This window comes from Podarcis tiliguerta, assembly GCF_965153285.1.
Source record: "Podarcis tiliguerta genome assembly, chromosome: 5".
Taxonomy (NCBI): Eukaryota; Metazoa; Chordata; class Lepidosauria; order Squamata; family Lacertidae; genus Podarcis; species Podarcis tiliguerta.
The window spans coordinates 39,059,967-39,080,085 of NC_139538.1; the positions used below are offsets into that span (position 1 = coordinate 39,059,967).

At 42.9% G+C, this 20,119-nt stretch overlaps 1 protein-coding gene across 2 annotated transcripts in view; it reads left to right on the forward strand.

The window, feature by feature from the left end:
• INPP5D (inositol polyphosphate-5-phosphatase D) overlaps positions 1-20,119 on the forward strand; it is a 57,397-nt gene that overhangs the window by 14,591 nt on the left and 22,687 nt on the right. For both annotated transcript variants that reach the window (XR_014511984.1, XM_083443194.1), the window contains exons 3-12: positions 7,758-7,908; positions 10,518-10,689; positions 11,647-11,787; positions 12,297-12,384; positions 14,227-14,295; positions 15,348-15,419; positions 15,988-16,111; positions 16,933-17,039; positions 18,140-18,242; positions 18,986-19,182. Coding sequence is in view for 1 of the 2 variants with exons in the window: in XM_083443194.1 (XP_083299320.1) it covers positions 7,758-7,908; positions 10,518-10,689; positions 11,647-11,787; positions 12,297-12,384; positions 14,227-14,295; positions 15,348-15,419; positions 15,988-16,111; positions 16,933-17,039; positions 18,140-18,242; positions 18,986-19,182 (1,224 nt within the window). In the remaining variant the exon portion in view is untranslated. The remainder of the gene's footprint in view (positions 1-7,757; positions 7,909-10,517; positions 10,690-11,646; positions 11,788-12,296; positions 12,385-14,226; positions 14,296-15,347; positions 15,420-15,987; positions 16,112-16,932; positions 17,040-18,139; positions 18,243-18,985; positions 19,183-20,119) is intronic.

Below are 20,119 nucleotides of genomic sequence, written 5' to 3' on the forward strand. Positions count from 1 at the left end.
AGCATGCCAAAAAACCCACCCCACTGATATTTTAGCTTTTCAAATGACAGAATTGCTTGAAAACGCAAAGAGTGGTGTTACTTGTCTTTATGCCAACACTTGTTGGAAAGAGGAAGTACCATGTGTTATTTAATTACAGTATGTTTTTTAAAAATTAATTACCCATTCCCTAAGTACAGTATTTTAGACAATGTCGGCATGGTATGTTCCGTAAATGCTGTGCGCTTGTACTATAATGCATATGTTGGCAGATAATTATTTTTCAACTACACACATAGTCTCCTGCATAACTGTTTTAGGGCATATACAGAATAGAGTGTTCTAAATAGCTTATTTTCAAATTTTAGGTGCTTATCAGAAGCATGCAAGCACCCATTTCCCCGGTAACCCAGGGCAACTAGAACATTTCAATAAACAATGGGATGTTGTTTGGAAACCTGTGAAAAACATTTATTTTAAAAGCAAATTTCTGGCATTTATGAATGGGGAGGAAATGCAGTGTGTACCACTAACAACAGCTGCATGTGGCTACCCCTTGGGCATCTCACATGTCAGGAAAAGGAAAGGCAGTGATGGTAATCGTCAATATTAGAGAAACCGTGAAAAGAGAAATTAGCTAAGATATATATTCTACGTGATGTACTCTTAACAGGAAAATTGAAGATGATAGAAGATTATGACATGTAATTTATTTTAGTAGAAAACAATGGTTTGTAGCCAACAAAATCCTCCCACTAGCACAAAAAACCATGCGCAATGGGACTTCTCCCTCTCCATTCTCCACACATGCACCCCACACCCCAGATTTGCTCCAGAGGATTGGGGGAACCACTAGAATAGAATTCTCTGGAGCGGGCATGGGAAGAGGAATGGGAGAGGAACTCCTATTGTGCAGGTAGAAATCATTGCACTAATGGTACAGCTTCGTCGCACACAATCCTGTGAACATGATTATTGTGAATAATTGAAGAAATAGATTAATGATTGATAGATTAATGGGACTGCTTTTAAATTATGTCCCCAAACAAAATCAAAAGGGAGTTTGTTGCATTCTCTATCTTTCTCTAAGATCTCAATGGCTTGTGTCTTCTATACTGTGTTCTATAAGGACTTAGGAATAAGAGGGTCCCCACGACCATTGCACCCAAATAAAACCAAAACCCAGGAGCTGATGCCTTAAAGAACACATATTGCATTAAAAAAAACAAACCCCTGGAGCTGAAGAAAATTACCAACAAAAATGTTATTTATAGACCTTTTTATTACTCAGTGCTATTGATGAAGGCTTGAAGCAGTGGAGGGGAACAGCAGGGGTCTGATGTGGCCCTCCAGGCCTCTCGATCTGGCCCTTGAGACTCTCCCCTGATCATGTCTCATCTCTCTGGGCAAGTCACCATCCCTGCTCTGTGCTCTCACCTGGCTAGAATGTATATTTGAACTGTGATAATACATTTAGTTTGTCTGGGTGGGTGATAGAAACCTCTGCATGGCTAGAAGGTATTAATGTGCAAAAGTGGGAGGCACATCTGTTGCTCAGACCACTTTTTGACTCTGGCCTTGCCCCCCACGGGCATCTGCTCTTTGGAAAGGAGGGCGTGCAACTCTGAGACTAAACCAAGCCCAGATTAAATATGATGTTAAAATGGAGAAGGGCTGTAGCTTAGAGGTGTGGTATATGTTTCATGCACAGAATGTCCAGGCTTCAATCCCAGCATTTCCAACTAGAGCTGGGAAGGTCCCCATCAGAAAACCTTGGGAACTGCTGCCAGTCAGTGTAGACAGTACTAAGCTAGATGGATCAATGGTCTTATTGGTATAAGGCAGCTGCCTATATCCCTCTTTAATGTGACATTTTAAAAAACAATGCAAGTAGTCATCACAGCTGGATCCTAGGAGCACTGGGGGCCACAGCGGACCGGGAGGAAGAGTTCAACTCTTACCAACCCACACCCTGGTTATGGTCCCAGTTAAAATCACATTCCCCCAGCCCCTGCTGCTGTTTTCGCACTGTGAGGAAACATCGTGTTTAGTTTTATCCCAGTTACCATGAACAGCAGAGAAGGTAAAAAATGCTTCCCATCTGTGCCCACTTCAGGTTGTACATGCAGGTCGGGGGTTCATATAACAGACTTTTCCTGCATACAAAAATCCCGTCCCAATCGAAAAATTAGATGTGAAAGGAAAGGTTTCTAGCTTAGACTTCTTTCTAGAAAGCTAGGTTTCTATCTAAAGGGACATTTTCGTGCACTCAGTCATGAGAACTGGCACCTCCAGTCTACAGTGCTACAGCCCAGAAACAGGTTTACCTCATCTGCTGTTAGTGAGAACTTTTGTAGAAAGATGAACATGAGATTTCGACACATTGGCTTTTAGGAACAGCTAAACCTCGGTACAAGTAATGAGCACAGCTTGCTGTCAGCCACACCAACAAAGCTCACACTCCCCCTGTCATCCTCGTTCAGTTCCACTTTCCTTTCCACCCGCAAAGTTGCATTTAAAATAGTCTAAACTTGTGGCTGGCTTGTATTTTGGGAAACAGCTTTTTCTTCCAGCTGCAAGTCCCATCTTAAGGTCACATTACTGTGATAGGCTTCTGGAATTGCTTAGCCCAGAGTGAGTTTCAGGGCTTTTAGATTTAGTAAATGATGTTTACAAAAGCATATCTGGCAGGGGACGGGGGAGCAGGGCCTGCACAACCTTTTCTCCCTCCCCAACAGCTTTCTCTCTCTCCCCACCCCCCACCTTCCTTGCTTCACAGGCAGCTTGTAGGTCCTTCCTTCTCACCCACTCAAACACACACTGAGGCCGCACACTCACCAGACTACTAATGCACATGTGCGTTTTTGTGCATGTTCACCCACACATGAGCACTTCCAATCAGATGCTATCTCAGTGTTTCCCACCCACAGTAGGGGGCAGAGCTTGTTGCACCTAGGGACGGCCTGTCCCTTTTCGCCACCTGAGGTGAAACAGGAAGCTGCCATCCCACCGCTGTCCCAACACCACTGAAGGCCCCTCTGTCAAAGCCTCCTTTACATAAGTTGTGGGTGGTGCTCGTGAAGCAGTGGCTATGACAGCTATTTTTGGTGAGATCTCACTTCTCCAGCTCTTGGGGTTCTGCCCAAGGGGCTTACTGAGGTCTAAAGTGCATTCTCTGGCCTGTGGTGCAGCAAGATAATTTTAAACTCAGTGGCCTTACTCAGTGGGAGGGATTTTTATTTTTTTTACCCAAGTTGATGTGTATTGCTTCACTTCAGAACGTTGTATGACAGCTCTGCTGCATTTGGGATCCCTCCTGCTTATTCTGTTGAGGGGAAGACCTGACCTCAGTCCTGTCCTGCTCTGACAGCATCATTGTCTGTGGCAGTTTAGCTACACTCCACAGAGATGATATTTGGGGCCATGGAAACTGGCTGCTAGTGGACTCCTCAACATCAACTCCCCACCCCATTCTATTAAAATTTACAGTGCAGGTCTCAATGATACAGAGAGTGTGGAATTCCCCCTGCTCTTCATCCAGTGACCACAAGGGCAGAACCACACCATGCATTTAAAGTACATTCAAAGCACATATCTTTCCCTAAGAATCCTGGGAACTGTAGTTTCCCCCTCACAGAGTTACAGTTCCCAACACCCCTTAACAAACTACAGTTCCCAAGATTCTGCAGGGGGGGGGGCATGTGGTCTAATGTGTGGAGCCATGCATTTTACATCTGCACTGAACGGTAGTTTCTGTACCAAAACACGGCTGAAGTCAGATTGAAAGGTCTGGATAATGTAGTAGGCATGATGTGGTGGAAGAGGGGCATATCGGGAGTGGGCAATGATGAGTTTTTTTTAGTTGCCAATCAGTGGTTCTGCTACTGGCTCCCAGATCCATGTGGCAAATATCCCTATGCATGTCTTAGGTAAGGAGTGTGGACCTTCACAGTTATATAGTGATCCACACATGGCTAGCCCAAGTAAGTCAGATCACATCCAAAACATACATTTAAAGCACATGGCTTTCCCCAGAGAATCCTGAGAACTCTAGTTTGTTAAGGGTGCTGGGAATTACAGCTCTGTAAAATACAGTTCCTAGGATTCCTTGATGGAAGCCATGTGCTTCATGGTGTGATTCGGCTTACTTGGGCTAGATGACCTAAAAACACATCCGTAAAGCAATTCCACCTGATTGGCTTCTCTGTGTTAGCTTTAAGCCTTATTCTACACATTGAGCAAGTGTGCTGTGCCCATGTATTTGGGCTTGCATTTCAAACATGAGAAGAGGGGGAGAAAAGAGACTGTCTTTTGAAACTGTGATTTTTGACTACTAAAGATAGTGACTCTCATGGACCTCAGCCGTCATCCCAGCTTGCTTTCTGCGGTTGTGCATTTCTCACTTCTGCTTCCACTGCTTGTTTCCATTTCTGTTCCTCATTAAATTTAAAAAAGTAAAAACACCCAGAGCCGGAATCCATGTTCTTCCCTTTTCCCCTCAACTTTCCACATTCTTACATAGATGGTTTATATTAAATGTAATCAATATTTTCCCCAAGATTTTTCTGCAGCCCTGGCGACACTAATAGCACTTTTTGGTATTTTCACTGGGTCTGTATAGGATAAATATTGTTATGTGCACTCCAGTCTCCAAGCCATACTGAGGAAGGACTGACCTCTCTGGTGGGGGTGGGAATTCAGGGGTGGCTAGTGCCACTGGTGCAAGGCAGGGAGCCCAAAGAGGAGGTGGAGCCAGACTCAAGATGTTTTCATATTGTACTTTTAAAGCACAATGATACCACTTTAAACAGTCATGGCTTCCCCACAAAGAATTTTTGGAACTGCAGCTTGTCAAGGGTACTGAGGTTTGTTAACTTACAAGATGCCTATTCCTGTCACAAAACTACAGTTCTCTTAAAAGTCCATCTTGCTTACAGGGAACTCTGGAATTTGTGTGTCTGTGAGGAGGAACAGAGGTCTCCTAACAACTCTTAGCACCCTTAACAAACTACAGCTCCCATAATTCTTTGGGTCAAGCCATGGTGGTTTAAAGTGGTATTACAGTGCTTTAAATTTATGGTGTGAATGTGGCCTTAATGAGAGAAAGAGAGAGAGAGAGAGAGAGAGAGAGAGAGAGAGGGAGAGGGAGAGGGAGAGAGAATAAACTAATTCTAGTTTTGTCCCCATCCTCTTCCCTTCTACAAGGGTAACACTGAGACTAGGAAAAATATAAGTAGGAAGAAAGGAAGATAGATGGGGGCTGGCTGAGGTTGGTAGAGCAGTACCCTACTTTCCATAATAGATGGGCTGCTGTTGCAGTGATTAATATAGGAGACACACACCATAAGCAGATCAAGAATGTGTGCTAGAAAAAATATTGTCGTGGTTAAAATCCCCCAAAGTGCTTTTGCCAACAGTCTACAAGCTATTGTTATGTAGGGATGAACCAAAGTAAAGGGGAAAGAGATTGACACTGAAGGTTAAGTAGGGTTAATATTTGTGAACCAGTAATTTCAGAAGAAATGTGGCAAGTTATTTTCACACACTGAAAGCAGCTACTCAGTTTCTACAAGTCTGAGAGACAATTATTTTAAGGTTTCATATGGATGGTGCCTCTTGGCTACAAAATTAATTACGTTCTGCAGAATGAATGCAAAGATATGATGGAGATGCATGAGTACAAATGCTGACAATTTTCTTTTGTGGTGGGAATGTAATGTGAAGTGGCTGAAATAGGAGATTTCTTTTTGGATCCGCTTCCTAGCTTTAGCTCTGGTAATTATTCAAGTAGGTTGTCTAAAAGAAGTGATGGAGGAAGGGGAATGAAAATGCTACTACTGTAGTAGTAAATGGATGCTAAAAGCAGGGGGAGGAGGGGGGGGGAGGAGGAGAGAGAATAGGGCGAACCAGAAAATTATTGTGCCTGCAGTAAATGGAAGTCAGCCCAGACAGATTGGTTGCTGCCACAGCACTCTTTTTCCCAGAATAGAAAGATTATGGTGCATAGATTATAAACTTCTGTTTGCTGAAAGCCAGGAAAGGACAACAGTGAACTGATTTAAGGGACAAGGAAGTAAATCCCTTCTCAATGAATTGAAGAAACTGAAACTCTTGTGATTATTGTCTCAAATGAAATGCCTATATAGTGGAACCTCTACTTACAACTATAATCCATTCCGGAGGTCCGATCATAACTAGAAACGTACGTAAGTAGAGGCGCACTTTTCCATGGAAAGGAATTGAAAAGTGAATTGATCCATTCTAGACGATGAAAAATACCACCTAAAACAGCAATTTATTCTACTGTCTAATGAGACCATAGATCCATAAAATGAAGGCAATAATCAATGTACTATACTATAAAATAAATAAGACAGTATTGTAGATGAAAAAAATAAACATTTAATTTTTTTCTTTCGTGCACTGAGGGTGGACTGGCTTACCTGGCTACAAGCTGGGGGTGGGGCAAGGGTCAGTAAAGAGCTGATTCACTTCAGCCAGGGGCACTTTTTTTTCTTGCCAGGCCAGGTTCTTCTCTGAACTTCCTCAGGTTACTTCCTCGGGGTGGGGGAGTTGGGGCTGCAGTGCGCCCTGCTGTTCCTCTTGCAGGCGGCACCTCTTCCACAGCTTCAGGGGTGGAATGGGGGCCCTCTCCCCGGCGACTGAGGCCCCAGTGCTGCTCCGCAGCCGGCCGGGCAAGTTCTGGGCTGCCAGCAAGGCCTGTGTTCATATTTAGAGAAAAGTTCATAAGTCGAAGCATCTACTGAAGGTCATAACTGGAATCGTACATAAGCAGAGCCGTATGTAAATCAAGGTTCCACTGTACATAAAAGCTGTTCCATAATCTGTTTACACCAGAAAATTTTATGGGAAACCTCTACTTTTTCTCCTTTAAGGCATAGGCAAGTGTGTGGGGAAAATGTATGCTGCTGACTTAGGCTGTATCCAGGGAACTGTAATTTGTTAACAGTTCTTTAGGGGGTAACTACAATTCCCAGGATTCTTTGGGGGCTGCTTAAATATGTAGCCTGACTCATCTGAAGAGAAGCTTTTGCATAGGTCTGTATCATTTGAAACACAGGAGTGCTTGTCTGGTCTGATGTACCTACAGTGCAATCCTATCCATGTCTCATCTGAAATAAGGCCCACTGAGTTTAATGGGGCTTTATGCTTCCAAGAAAAGAGGGCAGAGGGGTACATTCTTGATCTTGCTATTCGTTTGTGAAGACAGAACTCCTCTGTATGTAAGTTAACCAGCTGCCCACTGTTTAAAACTCTTCCTGGGGAGGCTGTAGCTGATAATAGTTATGCTTGGTCTGCACACACACACACACACACACACACACACACACACACACACCATACCATACCTTTAAAGTACATTTAAAACACATTCCTCCCCTCAAAGAATTCTGGGCACTGTAGTTTATCCCTCACAGAGCAATTCTTAACAAACTGATTCACTTCAGCCAGGGGCACATAACATTTATGGACTAAAAAAAATTAACGATAGCAAATACTGCTTGTATTCATTGCATGATTTCCATTCCTGACTCTAGAACATGTGAATTGTGTTAGTGGCTGTTTCTGTTTCCATTTCTGATCATTCCTAGCTGCTGTAGTGCCACAGACTTAATTGGAAAGATGACAAAGGATGTGACATTGTGTGGACTGAGCTTTCATTTTACTATTGTCCACCACTATATGCTCTTTCTTTTTTTTTGGTGGGAATGATATTTAGCAATATTTGACATCTGTGCTTTGTGGGATGTTTTCAGGCATCTGAAGGTGTTCCGGTGCAGTATTTCAATAACCTGGATGATCTGATAGAGTTTTACAAGAAAGAGAATATGGGTCTGATCCGGAGTCTTAAATTTCCAGTCCAGAAGGAAGAGGAGGAGGCAGCAGAGGAGCCAGAGGAGGATATGGGTAAGAAATTCAAAACACAGAAGATTGTGCTCCCAAGACTGTCAGTTTATTGGAAATAACAGTGTTAAATTGTCCAGACCTAATCAATAAAACCTATCAGTTGAAGAAGGAATTGTAAATTCTTAGCCTTTGGCCACTATAAAGGCTGTCTTTCTTACACACACACACACACACACACACACACACACACAATTACTTCAAGGAGCAGGTGGGCAGTACCACAAAACTATAAGCCATGCCAGTAGAAATTTTGACTCACTGAATGAAAGGTAGTCTACCATCCATGTATGGTGACCAGCCTCTTAGGGGCTCAATAAATGTCCTGATTTTGCTGCTTGCTTGCATTCACCTTGCACAAGTTTTGTGCAGGTCTAGGCAATGTTGTTGTTGTTGTTGTTGTAAGTTTGCAGGACAACAGCTTAAACTGTTCTTAATTTTCTAAATATCTGCCCTCTCGACCATTGCTTAGACTCATTGCTTACGGTAATACATAATGTTATACAGCAGCTAATTGCTTTAAGTAACAGGAATAAGCTGCTACATATCCTATAATGGATTTAAGGTTCATTGGCTGTGCATTTTAAATTCTCTATAACAAAGGCATATTTAGTTCAGTACTTCCACAGAGGTGTCGTTTTCAATTTTCTTTTGTATCTATAATTCTTTTCCTATTTCCGATTTTTCTCATTCACTTAGCACACTCATTGTTCTTTGTTCATTAAAGTTTCTTACTTCAGTTTTAAATTTTCTTTTGTCCTTCTAAGCTGCAGAAGGCAGCTTCCGCACCAGAGTCATTTAGTACTGTTAAAACATAATTTTTATACAGTACAGTCATTTGGAACTGCAATTAAAGCAGTTGTTTCAAGTGTTGTTTAATATTTTGTTTATGTGTCCTACCAATGTGGGCCTTGAATTACTATTTCACCATTTTAAAACAAAATAATAAGGGGGGAAAATGGAAAACAATAGTTCAATCACACACACCCCTCTCCCACTTCAGGAAGAGAAACTGATTAATTGAGAGGCAATTCAGTATTGCTGTGCCCTCGTGGAACAGAAAGCAGTTACAGGATCAGAAGTCACGAAGACAAAGCTTATATAGTTAAAGGCACAGTAGTCCTGGAAAAAACCCAGTAGTCCTGGAAAAAACCCAGTAACTGTTTGCCAGTCTGTAATGAAGATGCTGACACTGCTATTGCATCTAAAGTGATAGCAAGCACCACAAATCAGGTCTGAAAAACGACAACACAGAAAAGCCTGGCATGAAATGGGTCATCTATATTCTGTGTAAAAAGTGTGTAAATGAAGCTTGGCAGTTGCTGACAAAACAGCTAAGGTAGAAGCAACCACAGTTAGCTGGGGAAAGAGTCTGAAAAGTAATACCACACTACTTTAAAAATACCATATTGCTTCCAGCTAAGTTTTCATAACCATGGCTGCAGTTCTTGACAATTTGAATTTAGCAAGATCATTAAAAAAAAAATCTAATCTACTACTTAAATTTAAATGGTTCAGTTTCTTAATATGCCAGCTGTATTTTGATTGCTCTGCAAGCATAAAGAAAGGAAGCTGATAATTAAGGTTGTATACTTCCACTGTGGTCAGAAGGTGTACATTGTACATGAAACCTCTTCAAAGCCGCACTAGCTCTGGCTGTGAAATTTGTGAATTCTTCACTGATATTTGGTTCCCAAGAAGATGTATTTTGCAAGGATGTAAATTTTTCCACTGCTTGGTGGGTGTGTTTGCTGATGTCAATCTACCATGAGATGTAAAATGATTTATTTCATTTATATCCCACTTTTCCTCTAAGAAGCTGAAGAGTACATGGGGTGTTCCCCCAGTCCTTGTATCCTCAGAGCAGGGGTACCAACTTGAATAAAATATGGGGGGGCAGGTAAGCCCCACCCCACATAATTAATCACATGATGTGGTACATGCACACCATTTCAGTGGCAATGCCCATCAGCTTTTTGGGGGGGCCCTGGCCCCCTCAAATATTTTATGGGGAGCAAAGGGACCTTGCCTCTTATGCCTCAGAGCATCCCCGTGGCATAAACCAGCTAAGAGACAGTGACTGGCCCATGGTCACCCAGTGATTTTCATGGCTGAGTGAGTGTTTGAATCCTCTTAACAGTGCAATCAAAACCCAAGATCTTCCAGAATGAGCGAGTTTGGAATAGGCAGATACTGGGCTGTCTGGCTCAGCCAGTGCTTAGCCAGTGGAATGAAAGCCTGTGGAACCTATGGGTGTAACTGTTTTGGGGGTGGGGCAAGGGTGGGGCAGGTTAAGGAGAGACTTGCACCTATTTCAAAGCTCTTTCAGTCCTATCACATGACCTGGCAACCTAGCAGAACTTAGGCCAGCCAAAAGGGTGGTATAAGTAAAACTCTTAAAGGTTTGTTCTCCCACTGCCAGGCTGAGGACATCGGGGCAACATATGCTGGCTTACTTTAAGCCAACGTAAATTCTGTTGATTTACACAGAGTACAGCATAGATACCCTCAGAATAGCACCCAACTGAAAATTCAAAAAGCCATTTAAAAGTAGCATGGAAAGACAGCTGGAGAGCTTTTGGATCTTACTCTTTCCTTCCCCTTTGCGACAGATCCTATACCTGTGCCGCCTCTATTACCTCCACGCAGCATGTCAGTACCACCTCTGGCAACTGAGGCAAAAGAAGATCTTTCTCCAAATGAACATGCCCAGGTGGTGGAAGTGAGCAAACCATCCCTCTCTGAGACGCTGCTCCAGCGATTACAGCACCAAGACACCAGCAGGTGAGATCTAGCCATTCATTTATTTGAGGAAGTAGAAACAGTAAGTCTAGAAACGTAATTTACTGTGTTTTGCTTATCACAGCCATTTTGAATAGGGCCCCCAAGGGAGATCCTTTTACTAGGTGCTGCAGTAACAGGAGACGTTGAATGCGGTGGAATTCTCTTTTTTTGTCCCTATATAAAAGGTACAGGAGGCTGTCAAGCCTAATACTGCAAACACAAAAATCTGCCACCTGATAAGAGGGTGGGGCTCAAATTTATTTTGCAGATGGCAGCTAAATGAGCTGGCTGGGAGTCCTCTCAGGAAAAGGTTAGAAGGGTTGTTTTTGTGTGGGTTGCAGACAGGAAGGATGCCTTCCTTCCCTCAGTATAAGGAGTTACTCATACATAACGTAGTAATGAACAAGAAAGAGATAAATAGCTGGTGGAGCGTCATGGTCACAGCTGCAGTCGTCTGTGTACATGCTTGGGAGTCAGTCCCATTGGGCTCAGTAGAACTTACTTCTGAGTAAAGGTTCATAGGACCAAGCTGTGCAGCACTGGGCTACAAATCAAGGTGCCCCTGCTTTAATTCTTGCCTAAAGCACAAAGTTTTTTGTTCACTTTTTATTGCCCCTGTTATCTGCATTATTTACCTACCTTGAAAAAGTAGTTTGAACAAAGTAGTTTGAACACTCCCAAAATCACTATATGATTGTGAGTTACCATTACAGAAGTGGTGTTGGCAGCTTTCCCCCCAGACAGCTCCCTTCCTTAGAAAAAAATCATCAATTTTTAAAGGATAAGCAGCAGAATTGGGACCTTCTCCCTGCCACAGCGGCCTCCCCTGCTTCCCTCCCTCCCCTTTGTTCTCAGGTCTGATATCACACTAGCTCTCATTCACTACGATATTTTGCCCATTTGCAAGCTCATAAGCCTTAGTGGTCTTCCAAGCAGTTTCCCCCCTTTCCTTCACAGTATTCCAGAAGAGCACTTCAAACTCATCCAGGATTATTTGCGAGTTCATGTCACCAGTGATCTTGAGACAGTACAGCAAGCGCCTTGGAATCTCCCTCAGCTGAAGAAATTGCTTGCAACACTTTGCAAAGGACTTTTCAGGTAAACACAAGTTAGTCTGGACTCTGGAGGCGCATTTTGATTGGTAGCCGACAGGGAAATTCTGCATGTACAGAATTTGTATGTTAAGCCTTTCCTGAAGGCTAGTTTACTGAAGCAATCCTGCTGCAAACCATGTTCCTTTTGGTGGGAGACTACTGTTTGCTGCAGAATCTAACCAACAAATATAGATGTTCCTTTCCCTTTTGAGCACACATGGGAATTACTATCAGCTTAACTCTTGTGATCAGTTCTGCAGCTCTGCCCACACAGTCACATCCTGTGTTGAAGACCTGCATTTTTTTTAGAGCTTCTTGCTTATTTAGCAATGCATCCTAGAACTAAATTCAAGTTTCTAAAGACTGACCTTTGCAGCTTGTGCTACTGAAAATCAGCATGGCGTAATTTCAAGCAGACTCCTTTGGGCTGATTAGCAACAGCTTGTCTGTCTAGCACTACACGGAGAGGTTCTTATGACCACAAATCTCAAATTCATATCTTTCTGCTTTCAGTGAGGTGTCTCGGACTCTTCCTTCTCTGGAGTCCTTACAGATGGTGTTTGACCAGCAGCTGCCTCCAGGCCTCCATCGACATTCTCAGGTATGATCTGCTGGAGGAGGCAGGAGGTGGAGCAGGTTGAAATGAGAGCATCAAACTGGCAGGGGATGTGGGAAAGCACTTACTGCATAATTATGCCAAATAACTTGTTTCTTGACTCCAAGGGAAGGAGCACACTGCAAGCTTTGGAGCAGGGTCAGCTGCACTGTGCTAGCATTTGTTTTCTCAGTTCGCTCAGTTTTATAAGGTAAAGTGCAGCAAGGTTCCTCAGGCCCAAGACTGCAAGTTTGTTGTTACATCTCTCAGTGTATAGTTTTTCACCACCCTTTCAGGGGAAGGGATATAGCATACCTTCCAACATTCCTCAGATGAAAATAGAGACATTCTGTTCTACAACAGTGTCCCCCATGCAGGGGCAGAGGAAGGGGGGATGCGGTGGGGACGGGCTGACCTGGGTGTCACCACTGAGGGGGGTGACAAAATGCTGGGTGGCACTCGCTGTGGGGCCTACAGCGCGCCCAAGCCACACGTCTCTCCTGGGAGTGACATGGTGGCTTGGGCACCCGCAGGCTCTGTGCTGCCCCAAACGGTCCACCCGCCGCCTCCTCCTCAGCTGTAGGTCCGCTGAGTGGGAGGAGGCATGCAGACTCCTCTAAGGCCCTGCAGAGCATCCTGCCCCAGCTTTCCCCGCCCCATGGGCGGCTGGCCCTGCTCCTGGGTGCAGGGCATGCGTGCCACCCCAGGCACCCGATCGGCTTGATCCACCGCTGCCTCCATGCAGCCCCTATATACATGAACAGTGGTACCTCAGGTTACATACGCTTCAGGTTACATACGCTTCAGGTTACAGACTCCGCTAAGCCAGAAATATTACCTCAGATTAAGAACTTTGCTTCAGGATGACAACAGAAATCGTGCGGCGGTGGCACAGCGGCAGCAGGAGGCCCCATTAGCTAAAGTGGTGCTTCAGGTTAAGAACAGACCTCCAGAACAAATTAAGTTCTTAACCCGAGGTACCTCTGTACTGCCAATGGAAAAATGGGTATGCTGGCTGAACTTCCCCAATGGCTGTTGCCAAGAGGAGTATGTAACAATACTGCACCAGCAAATGTCTTGGAGCCTTAGATGATATATGCTAAAACTGCGAGGCTTCCATCAGCAATGTAGTCTCTACGGTTGGCGGCTATGACCACTGCCATTGCGAGGGGGCAGGCCACCTCCTTCTCCTCCCCTTTCCCCTGCCCTTTCCCACTCCCTTTCCCCGCTTGCCAAATTTTGGACTCTCCATGACATAGTGAGAAGCCATGGTGGCTTAAGGGTTTTCATGACGGTCCCAGCATTTTCAGGGCAGTTGGAGACAAAGCACATGCAAAAGGTTCTGGATCCAATCTCAGGTATGGTCCAACCTCCGTGTAAGCAAATCAGGATGCATGTTAAATAAGCAGGTTATCTGGATGGGCCCTCTGCATTCCTCTGGCAAGACTTTCCTTCCATCAGCCCACATATTCCAAGTACCTCTTCCAAGTACTTCTTCCACCTGTGGCTCTGTAAATGTCACCATTTCAGTTTTCCTACATGGCTCGACTCTAGACTGCCTTTGCATCACTCGCTAGCCTCCTCTGCCCAACATGCCAAGTTTGAAATGCATTGTCTTTGATTTATCTGTTCAGCAAATTCGCTTAAATTCCAGGCTGCCGTGTTTCAGGATGCAGGAGACTTGCTGACATAATATAAGGCACTCCAGTGCTGGCTTTTCTTTCTTTTTTCTGACACGTATCACAGATGATCTATGCTTGTGGTACAATTTCAAGCTTCCATTGAGGGAGGGAGGGAGTTACTTCACTGGTACCTAACACTTTGCTTCTTCTGCATTATTTCTACCAGCCATCTTGTGATGCCACCCGTGGAAAACTTGTCCAGTTGACTGGCTTGCTTTCTTCCATTGAAGACAAGGTATGGCAATGTTTGTTTTAATTAGTTTTAACTGTTTTTAATACTGAACTTTCAACTGTTGTAAGCCAGTCTTGGACCAGTCGCTGAAGGCCAAGTAATGAGTTCAACACTGGAAACAATAATTCTTCATTGCTCCCTCTTTATTTTCCGGTAGCTTTATTCACACACCTGTCGTTCTTATGTCTATGTTTCTTTATCCCAGCGCTTATTGAGGGAAATAGGGTGGGAGTGGGGAGGCCAGAAACCTTTTGACATGAAATTCTGTTGTTGTTTTTGCTAGCCAGGAACTAAAAGCTCTTGTAAGGTGTCTAGCCTCCTTCCTTTCAAACAATGCATAGGTCAAATCCCCAAGCTTCTCCTTTCCATAGATCTGGGCCCCAACTGCATCATACATTTAAAGCAGTAGCATACCACCTTAAAGTGTCATGGCTTCCCTCCAAAGAATCCTGGGAGCTGTGAACTGGTCCCCTAACCACTCTTAGCATCCTTAGCAAATGACTCTCAGTTTCTCATTTTTTCCAATCTTATGTTCAGTTATCCGCATTTCCACATCAGTTGATCATCAGTATTATTTTTAAAGTCCTCATGAAAATTCATCATCATTTTAGTGCATTTTTTCTTAATATATACATTTTATGTAATATATACATTTTTGGAAAGCAGTTTCCCCTAATGTAAAGAATTTTTGTATTATAGTTTCATTAATAGATGCATTTTAATGCACACTTTACATTAGTATGTGTTTTTGTATATGGCCTTTTAAACTGGGGTTAATTGTTTTTTATTGTTATTGTGTTACGTATTTTTGCGTTTGTATATTGTAAACCTCCCTATGAACCTTGGGTGAAGGGTGATATAGTAATTTAATCTCAGTAATAATAATCTCAGTTTCTTCCTAATTAATTTGACAGTCTGAATTTGTGTCACTAAATCAGGGTGCTTATTTATCGTTGCTGATCTGCGCATTATGACATGGATTGTCTTAATCTGGGATCTCTCCAACTGCAGTTTAGGACTTTCAAATAGAAATCTATGTGCTTGCATTTTTACAGGTGAAAAAATTGTTGATTGAAGGGCCCGACTCAACACATCGACGTTCGCTTATCCCTCCTGTAACTTTTGAGGTGAATTTTATTTTTCCCCTCCAGTAGTATAGTAAGTTTTTATAATGCTATAGAGAAGCACCATGACTGTCAGAACAGCACGTTGAGTGGTATTAAATGTCATTTGTGGGTTAGCACAAGAATTAGGACTAGCATAAGAGAGCCCACTGTTGCTTCCCCCAGGATGTGTGTCCTGCGCTATACCCAAATCTGTTCTGGAGGCTTGGAGAAAACCGCAGGACAAATAGGGGGTGGGTGGGAGAAGAGGGGGAGGTCATTCTATAGAATAATGAGAAATCTGTGTGCTGATGGAGCAATCTGCCTAGCCCTACATTGACTATAACCCCATGTTTTTAATTCATGGGTACAGTGCTCTCCTTAAAAAAAATAACATTCCATGTTCACTCAACCAAAGTTCCTCAATACAGTACAATGCCACAAGAAAATCTGCATACTGGATATATATAGATATATATGTGTGTGTGTGTGTGTGTGTTTGCATATATGCAGTGTTAAGAGCTAGTTACGGTATCTCATTCAAAATGGTAGGGGGGGATCACTTATGAATAATGTTTTCCTTTTCTCATAGGTGAAAACTGATTCTCTTGGAATTCCATCCAAAATACATCTTAAGGTTGATGTTGAATTAGGAAAACTCATTATCAAGAAAGCTAAGGATGGCCCTGAAGACAAGTTCTACACTCACAATAAAAGTAAGATACTGGGCTCATTTGAGATGGGTGAGAGCACTGGGATTCACTGAATATTTTTGCTGATATTCCAGAGATCTGGCAGCCAACAGTACAGGAAATGTGTTTCACAATGTCAGTTATAAATTCTCAGTGCACAATTTTTTAAGTTGTTTACTTGTGAGTTTTTTGGGTTTGAGCAAATCTGAGGGGGACACCCCCCCTCCATTCATAAGTGCAAACGAAATAGGTAGAAACACAGCTGAAAAGAAATGAAAGCTTTGAAGAAGTAGTGGAAAGGGAAGAGCAGAAGGGGAATATTGAGTCCCCCCTCCCAACACCCCACCTAGTCTGTGACACTGAATAGAGCAGTTGGGCACCTGGTTTCCCCCAATTTATTGGATTAGCTGCATATCAGATAAACCCAATTTTACAGGGGTGAAATGTTGAGGTTGAGGGTGCCATGTGGACTACGCAAATTAAAGCGGAATGCAAACATTCAGTAAACAGCTGCAAACACTCAATAAACTCTAGTGTGGGCAAGCCCTTCAAGTGTTTGGGGCCATAGAGCCTACACAATATTCCTTTGTGCTGAGCAGCTTCAGTGTTTCATGTCCAGAAAGTGTTCCAGCAGTAGTTAGGCCTTGAAACCATAACTTGTACCTCAGGCTCAGTCTTAAATTGCTGTCATTTTTTTTTAACCTAACCTTATTCATCATAGACCAGGAGGTTATAAATAGCACTGGAGTTTACAACTTCATATACACAGGCATGTATCAGCATTGTAGTACATTTCATTTCAGAATTTGTGCTGCCAGAACCAGTGTTCTCTTGCTTCTTCTTAGTTCTACAGCTCATCAAGTCTCAGAAGTTTCCTAACAAGCTGGTAATTGTACTGGAAACAGAAAAAGAGAAAACACACCGAAAAGAATATGTATTTGCTGATTCTAAGGTAAATTCATCACTATGGGTACTTGTGAACACTGCGCCCTTTAACGCAGGCAAGGCATTGCTATTTATGACATTATTTTGCTATTTTTTAAAAAGAGAAAAATGTAAAGAGAGAAAATAATCAAGTTCTGTCCCCATCCCCAGTAAGAGAATCTGGCCAGTGGTGTAGCGGCGGTTGCCAGTGCCCGGGAGGAGGAGGAGAAGGAGCTTGCCACTGAAGCCACACCACTTTTGGTTCCAGGCTTGGTCTACTCCGCCCCATTTGAACACTGTGGGGCTGGCTCCTTCCCCCCCAAAAAATGGGGCCCCCAAAAAAGGTTCCGTTCCTAGGAGATGGCACCCCTACATGGTATTCAATAACATATTCCATATGTGAGTTTCTGGAGAAGAATGTTGGCATCTTTGTGTGCCTTTGCCAGCAACATGGTACTCTCCCATCATCTCTGACCATTGGCCATGCTGGCTGGGCTCATAGAAGTTGTCATCCAGCAACATCTGGAGGGCACCACATTGGCTCCCCCTACCCTATACCAAAGAGAAAGCTAAGTGAATTCTTTTAAGGGCTCTCATCCATTCAGTTCAAATAAAGCTAAAATATCTCCAGAGAACGTTTCCTAAGCATAAGTGAGTCTGTAATAAAAATTATGCAGTAATATGAGTCATGCTTATCCTTTGTGTTTGCACAGGGTCAAGGAAATTGGCAGATTAGATCTCAGTCATTCATTGTAATAGATGAAAGGAGAATACAAACTTCAACTCTGGAGCAGCTTAGTGGAAATTAGTTGAACTGCCTTCAATCTTCACATAGTTTAAGTAAAAGAATGACTGGAACGGATGCATAGCTAATGTGGTACTCTCCAGATATTGCAGACTGTAATAGTCATTAGACTTCTACTGGATGGTTGCCCCAGACCCAAGCATTCACATACTTATCCTGGTTTTTAACTTCAGAAGAATCTGATTTTTTCAAAATTCAGCACCAGCATGACTAGTCCTTGCCACATGGCACGCCACCATGAGGGAGGAATTTGCTCCAGCCTCCGTGTAACAAGTGTAATCTTATTAGCCAGGTTTCTTTGTATTTTGCTCTTCCATTTTTAGAAGAGAGAAGGCTTCTGCCAACTTTTACAGCAGATGAAGAATAAGCATTCTGAGCAGCCAGAGCCTGATATGATCACCATCTTCATTGGGACCTGGAACCTGGGTATACATTTTAGTTTTGTGTCCCAATCTTTGCTGTTTAGATTCCTACAAGTTTCGTCTCAATGCATTTCTGATAAAGTTTAGCATGTTTGTGCTGCTTGGTTCAAACGTAACCATATCACAGCTTTGCCAGCTACCCTCATTGCTATACTCCTTTATTGCTTGAACATCTCTGTCATTTAATGTATTGCCTTCTTTTGTATAAGGGAATCATCAGATAGGCAGATTCATCTGTTCCTGGAATATCCAGACATGGTGTTTGCCAGATGTTATGGGACTTCCATCATCCCTGACCACTGACCGTGTTGCTGGGGCTGATGGAAGTTGGGAGTTCAACAACATCTCAAGGGCACCTCAATGGCTACTCCTTTTCTGACAGAGGATCCTATTTCTGAAAGCTGGGTGACAGGGTGGGGGAATCAACAAGGACAACCCTCCCCACAGTGATATTTCTGCTGAATTAAACATCTGCTAGGAAAGGAGGTGGTGACTTGTCCATCAGAGAAATGCAGATAAAATGTGGCACAAAGCATATTATCCATTTGTGTGTGTCCATGTGAGATTCTGCATGTAGTAAACCATATAAAAGCTATCTCCTCGTAGGCTAGTGGAGAGTTGTGGGACAGCTCAGTGGTGGAGCTCTTGCTTTGCATTCAGAAAGTCATTAGCGCTGGGGAAACTTCCTGTAAACGATACTGCTCTAGATGGATCAGTTTCATATTGGTTTTGGATTTGTCCATCTAGGTGATGCTCCTCCACCAAAGAAGATCAGCTCCTGGTTTCTCTCTAAGGGGCAGGGGAAGACCCGAGATGACACAGCTGACTACATTCCACATGACATCTATGTGATTGGCACACAGGAGGACTCCCTGGGAGAGAAAGAATGGCAAGAGATTCTAAGACAATCCTTGCAAGAGATTACAAGTATCAGCTTCAAAGTGGTAAGGAAAGACATTTTTATTCTGACGCTTAAGGCAAAACAGGGATAGTAGACTTCACTAGCAATGTATATCATCCACATTGCCAGCATACTTGCGCCTTGAAGAAAATCTAGATGTTGTTTCTGAAGACTGTTAGATATATTAGACACCTAATAATAATAATAATAATAGAAATAATAATTTTATTATTTATATCCCACCCATCTGGCTGGGTTTCCCTAGCCACTCTACAGCACATATTTTATTGGGGTCAAAGATCTTTTTTTTTCTTTTTTTTTTTTGAAATAATTTTTATTAACAGGCCAATCACATCACATTGTTCAAATCACATTAGTTCCAGATTATACAGCCAAATTTTAAATTTTTGGGGGGTACCCATACATCAAGCTCCGCACGAGTCCAAAATTCCGGATGACTCCAGACATCACTTATTTGCTGCTTTTATTAGACAGTTCTATCCAGTTCGATTCAGATAGACCTTTATTACTTTCTTTCTCTTCTTGTTGTTATCATGTATTCCTTTCTTTGCGATCTCTGATGATTTTCACAAACAGGTTGAAAATTTGGCATCTCTGTGTGGGTTTTGTGCTCTTCCAAACTCATATTATTCAAGAACAGCCTCTGTTGAATACTTCCATAAACAAAGTTAATCTTCGGTCTGTCCGTTATTTTTCCTCAGGCTAGCCCAATAAATCAAGTAAATTAGGGGGCTCTGTCAGGTCAAACTTTCATTCCAACATTCCTTCTCTTTCACACAATCCTGATTCTCCTCCCCCTGTTTTCTTCTCCAGTGAGCCTGTCTTGGCGAGACGCCATTTTTTTTAACTGTGTCATAAAAATTTTCCTCCTTCTCACCATTCGATCTTCTCTTATTATATTTATATCCCCCCCCCCCAGTTTTTAAAGTTCTGTGTATGATTATTAAAACGCGACGATC